Genomic DNA, 20,112 nt, shown 5'->3' with positions numbered 1-20,112 from the left:
TACGTAATACTATGTGTATACATTTTTCTCCTATTCACGGCTGCCATTTTGAGCGTACGGTTATGCCAATGTCTCTCACTGTCAGTCTTGTTCTACCCTACTTTCTCCCTATACGTTTCGTTCACGTCCTTTGTCACGCGATGGAATTGTAGTTGCGAGCGGCTCAGCCAATAATGACAATGCGTGTGAGAGCAGGCGTCGCCATTACGCCACGGCCAATCAGCGTGCCTAGCCATCAAGTCATCACTGGGTAGTACGTTGGCTTCTATTTTGCTTCGTATTTCGAGAGTGACTTGTCGAGAAATTATATTTGTTACCTTCGTATATAGAGGGTTGTTAAATCAAAAATGAGGGAAAATGGAAAATTTAAAATTTGTATTTCCCAATTTTTCGCCCATCTAAAGGTAACAATATATTTTATAATAGAAAAATAACGCTTTTGCGTTTCCGGGAACAGAGTCGAACCTCCATATTTTTCCTCCGAGGCATTACAATTTTTCGTTGAAAATATTCGCAATTAAAAACGACAAAAACTGGAACGATGTTAGTGTTTTTATTTTTTTTTTTTTAATTCTATTCAGTGACGAAATGACTTTTAATAGTTATGGCCGGTGCGTCAACTGTAACAATAGCGCGTTATTGAAAACTTCTGGTTAAAATTGTTAACTATTAAAAACGGATCCGGATTCGATTGGTTTTATACTGTGATCGGGAAAATATTGCAAACACCCCCTTCCCCTGCTGATTTTGTTTTTGTAAAGAGTTCTATTCGACGAGAGAACGATTTTTAAAAGCAATGGCCGCGTCAACCTTAACGACAATGCATTATCGAACCGAAAATAAGCCATCCTGGACGATGCAAGTAGGTCGACAAAGAGTTTGAAGTCTCATTGTTGGATGCGGAATTGTAGACAATCGGATTATTGGTCCATATTTTTTCGGATGGCCTGTTTAACGAATCGACCCACCCGATTGCTTTAAAACAAATAACTTTTACATTTCATTATATTCGACGAGCATCCAATTATGTCATATACTTACTTTAAGTATTTCGTATTGTCTCTCGTGGTCCTCTATTGTTCACGAGAAAATTAGACTCGATAATAAATTTAATTGCCTTTGAGAAAAATCTGGGGGTTCCCGATATCATTTCTTTGCCATTTATAGTTTCAGAATTATTTTAAGGGGGAATTCTATGGGTCAAAATAAGACGAAAATCAAGAATACCAATTTGTTGATGGAGGCTTCGTTAAAAAGTTATTAACAATTAAATTCGAAAATTTTAAATCGTTCTGGAAAAATTATTTTTGGTTGCGGGAGTTAATTGCAATTATTTTTGGTTAATAGACATACCCCCGAAATCCTATCCACTTTCGAGGAAAAAATTCGAGTAGGTATTGAACTTTTTAGACGAAATTAAAAAATTTCAAATCACACTAAAAAAATTATTTTCAGTTGCGGGGGTCAATTATAATCATTTTTGGTCAATAGACATACCCCCGAAATCTTACTCAGTTTCGAGAAAAAAATTCATTACCGAAAATTTCATGTCTGACCATAGCGTTGATATGTTTCACTGAAATTTCATGCGTATCTTTAAAACATCATAACTTCTGAACAGATTGGACGATTTTAATGTTTAAAAAAGCAAACTACGCGTATTTTGATAGAGAATATGTACAAATTGCAAAAATATTCGAAAAGTTAATCCTTGACTCCTCAAAATGAGAAAAACCCTATAAAAATGGTCCAATTTTCAAACAGCCATAACTCCTACAATAGTAAATATATTTCAATGAAACTTTTTTCTGAAGTAGAGCTCATGGGTACCTACAAAAAAGTATTAGACATCTTTTCTGTAGGACCTCAAACATAATTACTAAAAACGAAAAACGAATTTTTAAGAAGAATCGACAGGGGGTAGGTGCCTAAATTTTTCGACGGAAAAAAAAAATTTCAAATCGTTCTAAAAAAATTATTTTCAGTTGCAGGGGTCAATTGCAATCATTTTTGGTGAATAGACATACCCCCGAAATCCTACTCAGTTTCGAGAAAAAAATTCCCTACTGAAAATATAATTTCTGGTCAGAAACATCTGCCCGAATTTTCATGCGAATCTTTAAAACATCATAACTTCTGAACAGATTGGACGATTTTAATGTTTAAAAAAGCAAACTACGCGTATTTTGATAGAGAATATGTACAAATTGCAAAAATATTCGAAAAGTTAATCCTTGACTCCTCAAAATGAGAAAAACCCTATAAAAATGGTCGAATTTTCAAACAGCCATAACTCCTACAATAGTAAATATATTTCAATGAAACTTATTTCTGAAGTAGAGCTCATAGGTACCTACAAAAAAGTATTAGACATTTTTTCTGTAGGACCTCAAACATAATTACTAAAAACGAAAAACGAATTTTTAAGAAGAATCGACAGGGGGTAGGTGCCTAAATTTTTCGACGGAAAAAAAAAATTTCAAATCGTTCTAAAAAAATTATTTTCAGTTGCAGGGGTCAATTACAATCATTTTTGGTGAATAGACATACCCCCGAAATCTTGCGCCTTTTCGAGAAAAAAATTCAGTACGCGTAAAACTTTAAACGTTAATAACTTTTTAAAGAAGCCTTCATCAACAAATTGGTATCCTTGATTTTCGTCTTATTTTGGCCTCTAGAATCTCCCATTAAAATTTTTCCCATTGGTGGCCGAATACCTTGTAGAATAGTTTACCGATAGTGAGAAAACAGCTTGATGATAAGTTTTCGAATTGATAGATCGAGCATAATGCAGGGCAATGGCCGGAAGGATCTTGGGATATGGTCTCTTACCGCCATTAAATTACTTTTTGCGTGGATACATAAAAGGCATCGTTTATCAAACTGCCTTTCTAAGAAACAGAGTCGTCCATTCTAATCGTCCATTCTATACCATATCACAACACCGTTTACGAGTCAAAGAAAAAAGCAAATGCAGTGCAAAGATATTTTTATTTTATTTTCTTGGACTAAGAAGGTACATTTTCTAAACCATATTCTTCGAGAAAATGTAGAGAAGAATAGTAATTTTAAAGGACTAGAATATAATAAATAACACGATAGAACGGTTCCATAAATTTTCAAACCAAAATTACTTCGAAAGGTACAATTTTCAACTATAATATCTTTGACAATAAATCCACTGGAAAAGTTAAAATGGGACGCCCTTCCGCGGATCGATCTTCGGCGACTGCAAAGGGGACAGAAGCGGTGAAAACGTTTCTTTTCCTTCTTTTTCGCGCCTCCCGATACTCGTAATTCCCCAGCACCCTCGAGGAGACGTAGGTGGTGCGAACCAAGTATTTATTTCAAGGGTTCTCGAACCGTTTAATTTTTTCGCGTGCCGTTCGAGTGGACCGAATAATTGGCCTCCGAACTCTCGATTTTCATCTCTCGTTTTCCCTTTTTATTATATTTTTTCCCCCTCCCTCCAGCCTCTCGATTCCTCTCGTTTCCCTTCGTGACTTCGTCTGAACGTCGAGAAATCGCTTTCTATTTGCTCGAGGATCCCCATACAAATTCCCATCAAAGCGAACATTAACATAATAATCGAAGTCGAACATATATTTCGATCAATGCTGGGAAGCAAAAGTATAATGTTAATCGGTCATTCCGGAACGATCTCCGCCATAAGACGTGTGTAATCAGACACTTCGGTTGGCCTCGAGAACGAGACGACAAAGGCTGACGTTCATTCGCCGTCTCTCTCGAATCCCCGAAGTTACACGAAGCGTCGAATTTCACGCATCTACGCGTGGCTCGTGGATTGGTGTGCGTAACTTGCGAGGCAGTTCCCTCGTGACAACGGCCTGCGCAGGCTGGCGCGTAACGCTGGTCGAGACTCGAAATCGAAGCTGGGAAATCGAGAGCCTCCGCGGGCGAAATTTTCATGCAAAGTCCGTCTAAGTAGCTGAAACGCCGAGAGGATCGGGAAGAAAGGCGCGTTTCTCGCTGAAACTTATTCGCTCGGGGGAAGAATAGGGACGCCAGACGAAAGAGGTGGGTATCGTATCGTTTCGCGTATACAGGGTGGGGCAGTAACTATTAGCACCTCAGATATCTTGGAAACTATAAGTTTCACAGAAATATTTGCTAAAGTAAATTGCGCAGTACGAAGGGCGCTATTGGGTGGCGATAATAGTTTTTTTGCAGGTGGAGGTACTTCGGACATTTGAAGGTCACATCCATTTTTTTAAATGGATCGGTATGTTTTTGCTTCCGTATCACGATAGAGGATCTTAAAACGAGTTCAACGACCTATTACACAAGGTCATTGAAGGTCATAGAAAGTAGAGAAAGGCGATAATACTTACGGTTTTGGTAGTAAATGAAACATGTTTATAGTAGGTGTTCGAAATGATGACCATCACTGTCAATGCACCGTTGGATTCTTTTTACGATTGATTGACTTGCAAGTCTTACAGCGTCAGAACTTATTGATGCACAGGCTGCAATAATTCGCTGTTGCATATCGTGAGATGTAGTTGGTACTTCTTTGTACACTTTCTCTTTCAGTGTTCCCCACAGAAAGAAATCTAAAGGTGTTATGTCTGGTGAACGAGCTGGCCACGATATTGCATTCGAAATTTTTCATCGAGTTCCCTTCGCGCAATCGATGAATAATGTGCTCGGCATCCATCATGTTGATACCACATGGTTTGTCGTGTAAATAAAGGTAACTCTTCTAGCAAAAGACCCAACGTATCTTTAATAAAATTAGCATAGACGTTACCATTCAAATTTCCATTGATAAAATAAGGTCCAATAATTTGATCACCTATGATACCGCACCATACATTCACAGACCATTGTTTTTGATGTTCAACCTGTCGCAGCCAATGTGGATTTTCCGCTGCCCATAAATGCATGTTATGCAAATTAACATTCCCGTGATTTGTGAATGTTGCTTCATCAGTAAATAAGACGGTATTAAAAAAAAGCTCATTGTTTTGAATCTGACGTATAGCCCATCGACAAAACTCAACGCGATTCATGAAGTCGTTCCCATGCAATTCTTGGTGAAGACTAACGTGATACGGATGAAATTTGTGACGGTGCAAAATGCGAAGTACGCTCCTCCTACTAATGCCAGATTCGCGTTCAATTTGTCGCGAACTAATATGAGAATTTCTAGACACACTAGCGAGCACACCGATTTCCATTTCTTCGTTAATTACTCGTTTCTGGCGTTCACTTTTACGAACACTTAAACTACCGGTTTGCCTAAGTTTATCATACACATTTTTAAATGTTTGACGCGAAGGCTGAGACCGATGTGGATATCGTTCAGCATACAAGTTTTTCGCCCTTACAGAATTTTGTTGGCATTCGCCATAAATAAGAAGCATATCAACCTGCTCTTCAAACGGATACATCGTGCCGAATTGACCGATTTATCGATACTAATCTTATGATGTTTATCTTACTCTGCAAACTATTAAAGTGTCCTTCAAGCAGTGTTTATTCTCAGTGAAGTAAACGGTAAGCATTACGCATTCCTCTACTGTTGACAATACGTATGTTTCATTTACTACCAAAACCATAAGTATTATCGCCTTTCTCTACTTTCTATGACCTTCAATGACCTTGTGTAATAGGTCGTTGAACTCGTTTTAAGATCCTCTATCGTGATACAGAAGCAAAAACATACCGATCCATTTAAAAAAATGGATGTGACCTTCAAATGTCCGAAGTACCTCCACCTGCAAAAAAACTATTATCGCCACCCAATAGCGCCCTTCGTACTGTGCAATTTACTTTAGCAAATATTTCTGTGAAACTTATAGTTTCCAAGATATCTGAGGTGCTAATAGTTACTGCCCCACCCTGTATACGTTTCGTGTTTTCCAGCGTCCTTCCTCCAGCCGACATTTTCTTTCTTCACGCCAGGCAACTGGGGCAAAATTGCTCATTCTCGTTATTTTACTGGCTGAAAATTGCTACAACGGAGGTGACAGCCTCGAGATTTATCGGTCGATTTAATTCCGAAACGATGTACCGTCGAAGAATGGAGATTCCTTGAGGAATAAATCACACTGGGATCCTCGGTACGCCATCGATCAAAGGATGAAATCGTTTATCTTATTCTTTGCCCCCCCCCCTCACCCTCCCACTCCCTCTGGTTTGTGCAAATACTACTACAGACGGGTTAAATCAATCGCGATCTGAGAGGAGAGATATTCGTCCGTGGCGTTGGCAAACGAATGATAAATTTTACGCGTTTTCTCGCAAAACTATGAAGACGAATGCGTTGTTTGCTTCCTGGACGGCTGAACTGCCGCCCTGACCCACAACCACGCGTAAATAATACTTTCACGTTCCCGTGGAACTTCGCGAAGATTCGAATGCTTGTATGCCGGGCGCAAACATTCCCCAAATTTTTACGAGAATCGAGAAAAACACGATAAACTTCGGGAATTCGATAGAAATAAATTGGCTCGATCCTCCTATCTAATGGAACGTTGAAATAAGTTTTTTAGATCAACATCCTGACCTGCAATTTATTATATTTTGAAGACAAAGGGTTAATTCGATAAAACTTGTAAATCTGTTAATGTATTTCGTGCTTGTCTTCGTGCGAGAAATTATTCTCGTAGTAACTTTTCGGGAGAGAGTAACGTTTAAAAACGTGTATAGAATGCAAAAGAAATTGGTCCAAGAGGGATAGAACGGCTTGCAATGGTGAAAAATGGCTCCTTTATGGTACTGTTCCGACAAATGAAACTGGTACGCGACACGTGTGTGTATTTGGGCTTTACGAGTAACTAGAAATGCCCATATATACAGAGCTTTACAGATACTGGGACAAGATGTCTCTCTTTTCCAAGCGAAGATACGAACAATCGACGCGGGGAAAAGTTGAATCCCGCGATGGGGTACTATCTTTTTGACGGTATAAGTTTTTGTTTCGATACAACGGTGCAATCACAATACGCATTTATTTCTTTTGTACAAAACCATCCTTTTATACAAACATATTCCCAATAGGATAGGTAAACACAAAATACCAAGTTCACAATTGTTCTATTTTTCGTCTATAACGTTATCTATGCATTATTGTATTCGCCCGATGTTCTACGCTTGGCTTCCATATTGGGTCGACCATATTGGAATTATCAAAATGTCCGCTGGGAAATACAGATGGCGCAGAACAACGCGAATCAAATCGAGAACATTCGTGGAAATAATTGTAATCGATGTATGGACTTTAACGCTTTTATTTCGTTAATAGAATAAAATAATATACACTGGGCTAAACCTGAACCATTGTTTTTTGCTTTCACTCGGTCTCGCGACGGTGATGAGGTTAGAGACGTGCAAGAACGGCGGTTACTGTTTACGTTGTCGCCGACCTTGCCGCTACGTATTGAATTTCGTTGCTTTTGGTTTCAGACACGCATTGGCCGGTTCTCATCTGCGTTCTCGTGGCGACGACGGTGCTTTCCTGCCGGCAGAGCGAGTTCCAGTGCAACAACGGGCGCTGCATCGCCCTGAACAAGGTGTGCAACGTCGTCGACGACTGCGGCGACGGCAGCGACGAGCCACGCCAGTGCTCGCGTGAGTACAACTTCGCCATTCTATCGTTCCTTACCCCCGCGGTAATTTCGTCTAAAGGGCCAGTCAGGGCTTCGATCGACTTCGTTGAAACGCGACCGTCCCCGCATCAGCGAAAAAGAGGTTAGGTCACATTTCTTGTGGCGTTTTTTATTTTCGCGACGCTCGAGTCGAGGCGAATTCAGGACGATTCGTCCACGTTGGACAAGCGTGAACATTGTTTTCGTCTGCACTTTATGTACTTTTGGTATTAGTCCAAAACTTTTAATTTACTTTTAGACACAAGCGTTTAAAGACTCGAATAGTTGCTACATTGTCCGAACTGAATTCCTGGCTCGTCTTTCGCGTTTCCTACGAACTGATAAAATTAAGTATTTTCTAAATAAAATTAATCAGCGATTGTGCCACGTTTGGATGAGCGACTGTCGTCCGATCACCGAAGTGAAGCATCAGTCGGCCGCGTGCAGTACGGGATGGGTGACCGCTTGGGAGAAAACCACCCATGTATCGTTAATTTGTTTATACCTCCCTATCGATTCTGTAATTGAGCATTACGTGCCCCGTTAATATCGTTATTTGATAGATACGGAATTTTAAAATTAGTCTAGCATTTCGGTACAGTGCCAGCAGATTATAAGTCGGTGTTCGTTGTTTTCGATCGAAAAAACGCGACAAAAGGAATTTCCGCTTCGTTTACAAAAGCCCCCTTTCTGTTCCTCTATTCGTTTGCCTTGCTGGCGTCTCGAGGCTTGCCCGGCTGTGCAATTAATCCTCGAAAAACACGGCCCCTCAGTTTAATACGCGATCCATGACGGACTCGTTCCGTCGGCCGAAGACAGGGGATGTTTCCCTCGCTCGGACGAGTCTGCTATCGACAGACCGTGATAAAATAGGGCTGTTCACCCCCTCCGTGGAGGGAGAGAGATCCGCGAACAAAAAATCCCCGGAGTCTTGATATCCCCCCCTCGGTGCTTTCTTTCTCGATCCTCTAATTTTCGTGATTTATCCCCGTCGGTCCCGAACGGATCCTTTAAAGAACGTCGAGAGGGCGGGATTTATCGTGTCTCGCGTCGATCATTCCGTGGAGCTCCGGAGGATTCGATCATCGAAAGGAAAGCCAAGCCCCCCGGACGGATTGATTCTTTCGAAACGCGTCCGGGTTTAAATCGAAAAGTAAACTGGAATTTAAACCCCGGGGCGGACGACGTTTCTCGAATTCCTTTTCCGCGGAGAGCAAGTCGACGGGCTTTGCAACCCCTTCAATTATACGTACAACTTTTATTCCGTGCTTCGAAGAGAGAGCACTCGAGGTAAGTTTTGTTTTCGCGTCGCGCTAGGAAAAATATTTGCCCGTTTAGGACGGCGGACGGAATAATTAATGGCGCGTCCCGTCCCTTTCGAGAGCTTTGATAAAAGAAAAGAAACTTTACGCGGGAAATTCGATCGTAAATAAAATATCGTAGAATCGTGTAAACGAAGCTTTTGGTATTTTAAGGGGAGGGGACTGACACTGCTTTTTGAAAACGTTTTCAAGGTCGTGTTTTTTTTTTTATGGATGGTGACTTTTGAAATATATTTACATTCAATTTTATATCTCTTTATTACTGTTTGTACAAAAGGTTAAGTTTATTACAAATGAAAATCAAGTGATTTGTCGATTGTTATTTAAATAAATATCCAAATTTCGAGAATCGACTCTGTTATTTAACGCAGCCTGTTAGGTTTAGGAGTTTCCCTATGGCGAATCCATGAGGAAACGCCAAGACGCCAACCCCTTTGGTTATCCAGTATTGTCTACGACGCCAACCCCCTAACTGTCGCTCGTTGGCAACCGCAGAAAATGTCGCGCGATTATAAACGGGGAGCTTAGAGGCTTAATATTCGTGAATCGTGGTCTGGCTGGATTAAACGAAGCGGACCCTCGAGTAAAGTTCACGGTTCGCGGAGGAGGCGCCCTGAGGAATCGAGTCTCTCCCCCTTTCCCGTTCTCCTGTTACGCCATTTTTGGGACGAAACAGAACGTTCGTCAAATAAATCGGGCAGTTTCCAGCGACGTGTCGTTCGCCACTCTATCTTAGACCGAACGATTCTATTTACGCGAAATCTATTCGAACGACCGAATCAAACGCCGCGCCGGGTAAGATCGTTTCCTCGGGAGCTGACTCCGTGCGGCTACGCGTCCGCCATTTTTATACGGGGCCGATCGTAATTCAGCCGCGAGTCGTAAAACGCGACGCGTTGCACGATTCGGATGTTAACGGTGCGCCGTTTTTATTACTTAATGCGCCCGGGGAAGAGGGGGGAGGGGGTGCAGAAAGGGCGGAGGGCTGATAAAACGATGGAAGACTCGCCTGAATCCGATAAACCAATGAACGAGCGTCCCAGCGGCGAAGCAAATGGACGCAAAATGAAATAAAACCGATAGTTTGGCGAAAAGTTTGACAGGGAAAAACCTGAATCTTAAAAATAAACAATCTTTTGTGTCAAGTTCGTTGAAATTATATGAAAAATAAAAATATACTTATTTTTGCAGCTTCTTTAGTCGAATAGCGTTAGAATTTAAGGAGTATCAACGATTTTCTAATATTAAGGGATTTGTAAGTTATAACCTGTCGGTCACCGGTGACCGTCACGCAAATCGTGTTAAATCGAATCCTTCGGATGCCTTCTTTCGAGGGTCGGTGTCGGTTATAGCAGTAGAGTTTTACCAGTATCAAAAATTTTTTAATATTAAAGGATTTGCAAGTTATGACTTGTCGGTCACCGGTGACCGTCGCGCAAATCGTGTTAAACCAAACCCTCCGAATATCTTCTTCCAAGAGTCGGTGTCGGTTATAGCAGTAGAGTTTTACCAGTATCAAGAATTTCTTAATATTAAAGGATTTGCAAGTTATGACTTGTCGGTCACCGGTGACCGTCGCGCAAATCGTGTTAAATCGAATCCTTCGGATGCCTTCTTTCGAGGGTCGGTGTCGGTTATAGCAGTAGAGTTTTACCAGTATCAAGAATTTCTTAATATTAAAGGATTTGTAAGTTATGACCTGTCGGTCACCGGTGACCGTCACGCAAATCGTGTTAAATCGAATCCTTCGGATGCCTTCTTTCGAGGGTCGGTGTCGGTTATAGCAGTAGAGTTTTACCAGTATCAAAAATTTTTTAATATTAAAGGATTTGCAAGTTATAACCTGTCGGTCACCGGTGACCGTCACGCAAATCGTGTTAAACCAAACCCTCCGAATATCTTCTTCCAAGAGTCGGTGTCGGTTATAGCAGTAGAGTTTTACCAGTATCAAGAATTTCTTAATATTAAAGGATTTGCAAGTTATAACCTGTCGGTCACCGGTGACCGTCGCGCAAATCGTGTTAAATCGAATCCTTCGGATGCCTTCTTTCGAGGGTCGGTGTCGGTTATAGCAGTAGAGTTTTACCAGTATCAAGAATTTCTTAATATTAAAGGATTTGTAAGTTATGACCTGTCGGTCACCGGTGACCGTCACGCAAATCGTGTTAAATCGAATCCTTCGGATGCCTTCTTTCGAGGGTCGGTGTCGGTTATAGCAGTAGAGTTTTACCAGTATCAAAAATTTTTTAATATTAAAGGATTTGCAAGTTATAACCTGTCGGTCACCGGTGACCGTCGCGCAAATCGTGTTAAACCAAACCCTCCGAATATCTTCTTCCAAGAGTCGGTGTCGGTTATAGCAGTAGAGTTTTACCAGTATCAAGAATTTCTTAATATTAAAGGATTTGCAAGTTATAACCTGTCGGTCACCGGTGACCGTCGCGCAAGTCGCGTTAAATCGAACCTTTCGGATGCCTTCTCCGAGGGTCGGTGTCGGTTATAGCAGTAGAGTTTTACCAGTATCAAGAATTTCTTAATATTAAAGGATTTGCAAGTTATGACCTGTCGGTCACCGGTGACCGTCGCGCAAGTCGCGTTAAATCGAACCTTTCGGATGCCTTCTCCGAGGGTCGGTGTCGGTTATAGCAGTAGAGTTTTACCAGTATCAAGAATTTCTTAATATTAAAGGATTTGCAAGTTATGACCTGTCGGTCACCGGTGACCGTCGCGCAAATCGCGTTAAACCAAACCCTCCGAATATCTTCTTCCAAGAGTCGGTGTCGGTTATAGCAGTAGAGTTTTACCAGTATCAAAAATTTTTTAATATTAAAGGATTTGCAAGTTATAACCTGTCGGTCACCGGTGACCGTCGCGCAAATCGTGTTAAACCAAACCCTCCGAATATCTTCTTCCAAGAGTCGGTGTCGGTTATAGCAGTAGAGTTTTACCAGTATCAAGAATTTCTTAATATTAAAGGATTTGCAAGTTATAACCTGTCGGTCACCGGTGACCGTCGCGCAAGTCGCGTTAAATCGAACCTTTCGGATGCCTTCTCCGAGGGTCGGTGTCGGTTATAGCAGTAGAGTTTTACCAGTATCAAGAATTTCTTAATATTAAAGGATTTGCAAGTTATGACCTGTCGGTCACCGGTGACCGTCGCGCAAGTCGCGTTAAATCGAACCTTTCGGATGCCTTCTCCGAGGGTCGGTGTCGGTTATAGCAGTAGAGTTTTACCAGTATCAAGAATTTCTTAATATTAAAGGATTTGCAAGTTATGACCTGTCGGTCACCGGTGACCGTCGCGCAAATCGCGTTAAACCAAACCCTCCGAATATCTTCTTCCAAGAGTCGGTGTCGGTTATAGCAGTAGAGTTTTACCAGTATCAAGAATTTCTTAATATTAAAGGATTTGCAAGTTATGACTTGTCGGTCACCGGTGACCGTCGCGCAAGTCGCGTTAAATCGAACCCTCCGAATATCTTCTTCCAAGAGTCGGTGTCGGTTATAGCAGTAGAGTTTTACCAGTATCAAGAATTTCTTAATATTAAAGGATTTGCAAGTTATGACCTGTCGGTCACCGGTGACCGTCGCGCAAATCGCGTTAAACCAAACCCTCCGGATATCTTCTTCCAAGGGTTGATAACGGTTATGAAAATTATATATCTACGAGATTCTTGTGAAGATCGTCCAAGAGTGCATCAAGATAATTGAGTTCCGCATAACGCGTAAGCTGAACGAATATTAACGAGAAAACGTTGCTTTGAAGATTACGGGAGGGCTATCTTCTTTAAAGGAAGACGAGGCCCCCCCTCCTCCCCCCGGTTGCAGCGCTAGGTTCTCCATTTTTCATCGGGGGACGGTAGAGCGCGGAATTATGAATTTTCTTGAGCCTTCTATCCCCCCCTCTCTCGGTTTTCTCTCTTCTTTTTATTAAATTCTCCGATTTATTTTTATCCGGATTGGGGGGTGGTTCCTTCCCCCTCCAGGAAGTTCGAAAGCGAGCCAGACGGTTGGCAATATATCGCTAGAGCTTGCGAGTCGAACACGACCACTTTCATAAACTGCATTCATAACTAAAAGTTGCCCCCAGGGTGGGGAGGGGGGGGGACGGGAGTTACGATAGGTAATAACAAACTTTCGTATTCTTCCGGCGTTGCACGAACGATACTCCCCCTTTCCCCGCGACTGCGAGTTAATTTATATCAATTACACCCGGTTAAAGTAATTAAACGCGAGAAGGAAAAGTGTGCAGCGGGGGTGGGACAAGGGGGCCGGAGTGCATCAACTTTTATTAAGAAGTTGCCTATTACGTTTCGAGCCGCATTCCCCGCGCGTCTTCCTCCGGACGAGTTCTCGAAGGAGAAAGACCAGGACGAAGGAAATTTATTCTCAGCTCTGTTACGGAATTACCGCGTTTTCCCGGAAACTTTTCACCTTGCTTCGATGGTTCCGTTTAAAACAGCTTAACGACCCCCCCATTGCCGGGTCTGTTACAAACGGCAAAGGGGTTGTTTCGAAAAGCCACCGTCAAGAATGGGGGAAAAATTTTCATCCCGAATCTTCGAACGAAACATAAAAATTGCAATTTTTCCATCGAAAAGCGCCGGTATTTCAGCAATTAATATTTCTCTCGATGACTACACACCTGAGCAAAAATTTTAATGGGAGATCCTAGAGACCAAAAGAAAATGTTTAAAACTTCAAAATCTCCCATTAAAATTTTCCCCGGAGGTGGCTAAACATCCGATATAAATACGTATAATAGTTCGCATAAATAGATCCTTTATTCCTGCCAAATAAACTAGATCTTTAGAACCCATTTATACTCGTTTGTCGTTACTAATATTCAACCCTATGTAGCACCGTGTTACAGTGGGGTTGACTGTACCAGAATCCGGTACGTTCGTAAATTAATACACAAATTAAAACAAAATGTTCAACGTCCGCAAAGGAGCCGCAAGACCCAGCGAGGAAACGCGTCAGAACACGGTCGACTGTATCCGCGGGGTGGTTAATTCGAGCGAGTAACAGTCCCGCCACCCTAACGAACGAGCAACGTTATTTTCTTCCGTACCGGGATTCGATCGTCCCGTCTTCCGCCGTCCCACGCAATCTCTTAAATAATTCATAAACATCCAGACGAAGATTAAATGTCGGCGGCAATGGTCTTTAAAGAGTGGCTCACAAAGGGGCGCTTTAAAGGACCTACTTTCCCAGTCGTCGGGCTGAGTGCTCTTTCTGTCTCTGTCCGTCGGTGACGACTGGGATCTCCTTCGTCCCCGCCGCTTCTCTTCCGCCCCCCCATTTTTTCCCCCCGTCCTGCGTCTTTCATGTTTCCTTTTCCCGGGCTCCTCGGGGCGGAAGCGAGCGGCCCAACTACCAACCCTCCCCCTCCGGGCGCTTTTCACCAGACGGAGGGTAGAAATTACGGTGCTCCGCGAGCTTTCACGCGAAGTACGCGTAATTTCGCTCGAATATTATTTAGCGGCCGCCCCGCCCGGGAACGAACGTCTCCGGAAGTCCCGTTGCTCCGCCGGGGAAAAGAAATTCGGCTCCCTCGATTCTGTCGCGAAACAGACCGCGTCGTTCTCGGGAAGAAACTGGCTAGAATAGATGCTTTCGCTCCGTGTTCTTCTTCATTATGTTGCTGAAGTCGAATTCTGTAACGAGGACAACCGTAACGAGGTTTGTAAAAATTTATTTGACCCGGTTTTGTGGAACATAGTAATAAAATACTATAGTTACGTGAGAAGTTTTGCTCGCTGTTTCGAGCTGGTAATTTTGCGGTATTCTTCACTGGTGGATCCATCGGTGCGTTCTCCCGAGGCGTCGATATGTTGGAACACTCGCAGTAATCGCGAACCGATCCCTCGTACAACGATATTTGATCACCTGACAGCATGGAAAAGAATTTGATATTTATTTGACCGTATAATAATCAGTCCCTCTTAATTACTCGTTATCTCGCGTAATTTAAACAACAGCGTGAGATCTGTTTTAGTTTGTTTGCTAATTATGCGTCCATTCCATTTGTTTGCATAAGCTCCGAATACATTACCGCCATAAGAGGGATTACGAGGAGTCCAACGGTACCTTTCAGATCCGGCAAATTATTGTTGACGAAAAAGCTGATATTGCTATTATCAGAGTATTCGAAGTGGCCTGGAGTGAACATAGAGAGGTTAGAATTGGCCAAATTCGGCTTGGTCGTCGGGGACGCGTAACGATCCGGTCCGATCTTCGCGATCATTTGGCTCGAAGATCCAGCCCGTTCAGCCAAACCACCTTTCGGAACAGATGCATTGTTATTCGCGCGGAAACCGGAGTTGGCCTTATCGGGAACCATAATTGAGAACCTACCGGAGGGATTGCGATTGTTCCGCGCTATCTTCGTCAGCGGCGACGCGATGTAACGAAGCTTCGCCATATTCTCAACGCTGGGGCTCGGAGATGGAACGTCCAAGCGACTACCTTTTAGAACAGATATGCATTATTATTCGCGTCGGGAGCTCGAATCGCCTCTATCTGGTAGCTGTTCGAGTACTTGGAACGTTCGTACTAAGGCAAAACTCGTGTCTTCGAACCGAAAACAGCTTGAACGTTTGAGAAGGAATTGACTACTCAAATATACTACTGTAACGAAGTAAGAATACAACCAAGATTGTTTGAACGGTTCAAATTAAATTCGCCTCTGGCTTGTATTTTCCAAATACTTGGGACCAGTGTGGCCAGATTTGGCATAATTGAGTGCATCGACGTCGACCCTAGAAACGACGAACTTCTTTAGCGTCTAACGAAATGGTGGGCATAGCAGACATATGCTACTGCAAGAGCCACATGTACTCGAGCAAACTTCGTGTAACTTCGTGTAACTTCGGGAAATCAAGAAAGAAGGCAGATGTCAGCCTTTCCTTCTTGCTCTTCTAACGACTGAAATTCGACCCCACGACAATTGGCATACGATTCCAAGTCAGATTGCGCCAGCATTTTTTCTTTCTGGTCTATGTAAGCATACAAGGGATGTTATTCTATACGTATGCTATTGAATTACTTCGATACGTATACATTATTTGTAAAAATTTTTTAAAATTAGGAAAGTTGGTCGTTTCTAGCGTCGACGTCGATGCACTCTCAATTAATGTCAAATCTGTCCGTCTTTATCTAATCGAGCATACTCGAAGGAGTAGGATCGTCCTGATCCATCATCATTTTCTTCCTTTGCAATACGTTGTAACGAACCGACTCGATCTTCGAGATTCTCAGACCAGACGATGCTAATTCGACCAACCCACTGCCTTTCGGGCCAGATACGTTGCTGTTTGCGCGGAAGCTATAGTTGGACGAACGTGGGACACTAAAACTGCCCTGAGCTCTCTTGGGCATCGGCGATACGCTGCAACGTGTTTCGACCATCAGGTTCTTTTCCATTTGCCTTTCTCTCAAAGTCGAGGCCGGTAACGCATCCTCGATCAACTTCATCCTCTTCGACGTCGAAACGTCTTCGTCTTCCACGTCCGCGCGGGATTTGTTCTCTTTCGCCGACCGCTTATCTTTGCTCGACGACATGGATCGCTTAGTATTTCCTGGCTGGACCTCCTCCTCCTCCTGGTGGTCCATTCGATGATCCCGTTCTTCGATCGTGTCGATCGCTTCCTGTTCCGCGTTTCCGTCCGTCTCGCTAGTAGTGCTTGCATTCTCGCGTTCCGGTTCCTCCTCGTGGGCTGGATAAGGACTCGCGATGTCGCTGCTACCTCCTCTCTTCCTACTTTGAATCTGCGACCGTCGAATCGGAATGGAGGAGTTACTCTCGTCGTGTAGGCACATCTCCTCTAGCATCACCGTGTCCACCGACATAGAATCTGAAATCGATGGACAAATACTTTTTTTTTAACTCTATCTACCGGAACTTGGAACTTCTTAAGGAGTTATTTGTTGATTTTGAGGATTCAAAATTGTTCTCGAACGAAATCCTCGTATTTTTCGAATAATTATAATAGTTTTGTATTCATAAAGTATTAACGACTGTAAGAAATCCAGAGAAAACTGGGACATGGGATGCTGGGTTTCGAACTCGCGATCTTCGGATTACTAGTCAGTCGTTCTACTCGCTCAGCCAACGCCTCGCCATACTCTTATGGTGTTCATAATTCCTTTTTGTCTTATGGATATAGATTTACGTTCTTTTCTGTGGTTTTTGGAAATTTCCAATACCACATAACACAAAGTGTGATTAATATTTGGAGACGTCGGTTTCGAACGACTTTTAAAACAAATTATTATTATGAAGGGTGTTTCGGATTTAAATGGCGAGCATCGAGGCACAAATGTAGGAATTCGTCTGGAAGTAAGTTCGTAAATGTTTTTGATAAATTACAAAAATTGAAAACTATTATAACCAAAATTGTCCAAATTCCGTTTCCAACCGTCCGCGAAGCTAGTCTTCAATCTGGTCTCGTAAATCGTCCGCATCTGGGCGAAGTGAACAGTTGGGGGTGGCATTTCCAGTAACTTCATGGCGCGAACGTTCTTCTCTTCTTCTGCCATCTTCGTACGCACAGCGATCTGTGATCGTTAATAGAAAATTCAAGATCTGTGTGTTTGTGACTTCCCTGTAACTCGTACTATCTTTATCCGATCGAGATAAAATTTTGTTCGATTAATCATCGTGTTTGGATGGAAAGTATAACGTACATAATTTTCGAAAACATTAATTATAGACCAAGTTGTAAAGCTTCATGACTGTTGGTCGCAAGGGTGAAAAATAAAAGCGTAAACCTCGTTGTTTATGGTGTTTAGATCCTCTTTGCGATCACCGATACATTTATCCAAATCTGTTAATTGTTGTTCGAGCTGTCTATAATTGACAATCGTACTGGAAAGTTCGACTATCTTCCCGCGCATTCTCAGCCACGTGATGCGGTCGCGTTGGCTCGACATTTTCTTTATCTCGTTAATTTTGTACTCGACTACCATCTTCTGGACAGAAAGCTTCTCCAGCTTGACCTTTTCCTCCATTCTGACCTTCGCTAGTGGAAACTCTTCGTACTTTGCCTGGATAACGATCGTTGCAATCGAAGTGTAAAAGGAAAATCGTTGGAAAAATTCAGAATATCGAATAAAAGAAAATTAAATTAAATTTATGCACATGATACATCTGCCACGTGTTCTCGTACTCCTTGAGAATATTATCGTATCGTTCTGTCTCCAACATCATGATCTTGTAATCACTGTCCAAGTTACCCGACATCAGCTGGATCATACTGGAAATTTCACTGACAGTCTTGGTTTCCCTGTCGTGAACATTGAAAGTAGATCAGAGAATGTAAAGGACCTATCGTTTAATGTGAATTCGTATGAAAGTGATTGAGAACCACTGTTCTGCGCGTACTTATTCAAAGAGGCAGTCAGGCTCGTTATGTTCTCCTGCGCATTTTGCACCGCCTCCTTTAGCTCCTTTCTCGTTTTCAATTGCGACTGCACCTTTGACTTAAAATCCTTTACATCGTTTTGGAGACCTAGATTTATCATTTCTCTACGCGTTAAACATATATCTCGCACACTATTTATCAATATTTCAAAGTTTCCTTACCTAATAACGTCTGTTTAGCTGCCTTGACCTCCACGAGTAGGCAGGACTCCAGCATATTCATAAACTGCGGATCCTCGCAGCTGATTTCGTCCTGCATATTTAATTCACGATCGAGTTTCAACTGAAAATCACTATTTCGCGATCTTTATCACCGTCACACGAAAAAGACAATCGTTTCGACGACGAACTCTCGTTTCGACTTGTCGATCGAAGCTATTCTAATCGGCGTTTCGAAGAACCTCTCCGATTGGCCGACGACGTGCTTCGCGATTTCGCGCGGCAAATTTGAATCGGTTCCCGCGCGCTTGCCGCGCAATAATCGAAACGGAGAACTTCAGAGTTCCCTACTACACGAAATTATCAGCGTAAAAGCTCGATGGGAGCATACGTTCGTCGATTGTAAAATTACAAAACAGAAATCCACGTTAAAAGTATTTTAGTTTTCTTACAACTAACCACAGTTTCTGGACCACGAATAAGCTAAATATAAATTTATAATAAATTGATTCGCGACCAGTGTTCGACCCCCAGTAATTTATCGGCTCATTTTTCACCCTTATACGGTATCCCCGTAAAATAAATAAATTTATAACTGGATACTATCGCGTATCCCGCCGATGGGTCGTCCCAGCGGCTAGGTTGTAATACCTCGATTCCCATCATTAATTTCAACGGCGAACCCTCGTATAAAAGTAAATTTAATTCCCCATCAGCGATGTTTACGCGTCCTTCGGAGAGCCTGACAACGAATAGGCGCGACGCAACCGACTGGCAACCGATTAATTCATCGGTGGATGGGAATTGATATCGTCCTGGTTCGCGATCCGTGCACCGTCGAAGGGGTGGGGAAAAAAAATATAAGTAAAGGGCCTCGATGCTGAGTGTGCAGACACAGAGAACTGGCTGAAAGCCAACCGGCCGGGCATTTGGGTCAAACCAACCTGCCGTTCCCTTCTGGCATTCGCGAATTCCTTCGCAGCAGCCACCACCCCCCGCTGCGTTCATCCCTCTTCCTCGGCGCTTCTGTCCCGCCGCAGTGGTGCACAACTTTTTTACCCCGCTGGGGTAAATAAAACAGAAACTTCCCGCAGGGTCGAATCTCGGACCGCGGCGGGGGTAAAAATTTATGTAATTCCTTTCAACCCTTTGGTAGGGTGTTTAAGAACTACTCCCAAAGATTCCAATTTTTTCCATTTTCTTATATTCGACGTAATCGACAGCTCCTAGAATTATGCGGAAAATTCGATTTTGCTTTCAATATTGGGCGCTTTCGTTATCGTTGCCGCCATGTTGAATTTTTTTCTCAGCCCCCTTTATTCCGTCGATAAAAATTACGTTTCATTTGTTTCTGGTTTTTATTGGATTGTTAATAAACAATGAAACATTAGAAAACAATTTTTTTCAAAATTCAACCCCTACTTCATTTTTGTCTTGCTTTGATCGTTCAAACTTTTTGTGTAGATTTGTAAAGTTTTGTTAAATGTAATTTATACTCCCTGTATTGACGGTACTCTGTCTTCCCCCCCCTCCCCTCTTTTATATTTTTTTTCGCGAATATTAAAACGCGGTCTATTAACGACCTATTTAT

General features: G+C 42.5%; 2 protein-coding genes across 2 annotated transcripts in view; one reads left to right on the top strand and one right to left on the bottom strand.

The window, feature by feature from the left end:
* LOC143348518 (uncharacterized) overlaps positions 1–20,112 on the top strand; it is a 192,448-nt gene that overhangs the window by 132,234 nt on the left and 40,102 nt on the right. Inside the window, exon 5 of the mRNA XM_076778805.1 lies at positions 7,432–7,596. Within this exon, the coding sequence (XP_076634920.1) occupies positions 7,432–7,596 (165 nt within the window). The remainder of the gene's footprint in view (positions 1–7,431; positions 7,597–20,112) is intronic.
* LOC143348149 (uncharacterized) lies at positions 13,823–18,731 on the bottom strand. The gene is made up of 10 exons (XM_076778054.1): positions 18,525–18,731; positions 18,275–18,450; positions 18,081–18,242; positions 17,711–17,986; positions 17,332–17,497; positions 16,111–16,794; positions 15,296–15,406; positions 15,029–15,220; positions 14,681–14,827; positions 13,823–14,595 (listed from the first exon to the last, which is right to left on the bottom strand). Exons 1-10 carry the CDS (start codon positions 18,619–18,621, stop codon positions 14,540–14,542), a joined length of 2,067 nt encoding a protein of 688 aa, XP_076634169.1. The 5' UTR covers positions 18,622–18,731; the 3' UTR covers positions 13,823–14,539.

This window comes from Colletes latitarsis, chromosome 11, assembly GCF_051014445.1.
Source record: "Colletes latitarsis isolate SP2378_abdomen chromosome 11, iyColLati1, whole genome shotgun sequence".
NCBI classification, from domain to species: domain Eukaryota; kingdom Metazoa; phylum Arthropoda; class Insecta; order Hymenoptera; family Colletidae; genus Colletes; species Colletes latitarsis.
This window is presented reverse-complemented; position numbering and strand designations above follow the sequence as displayed.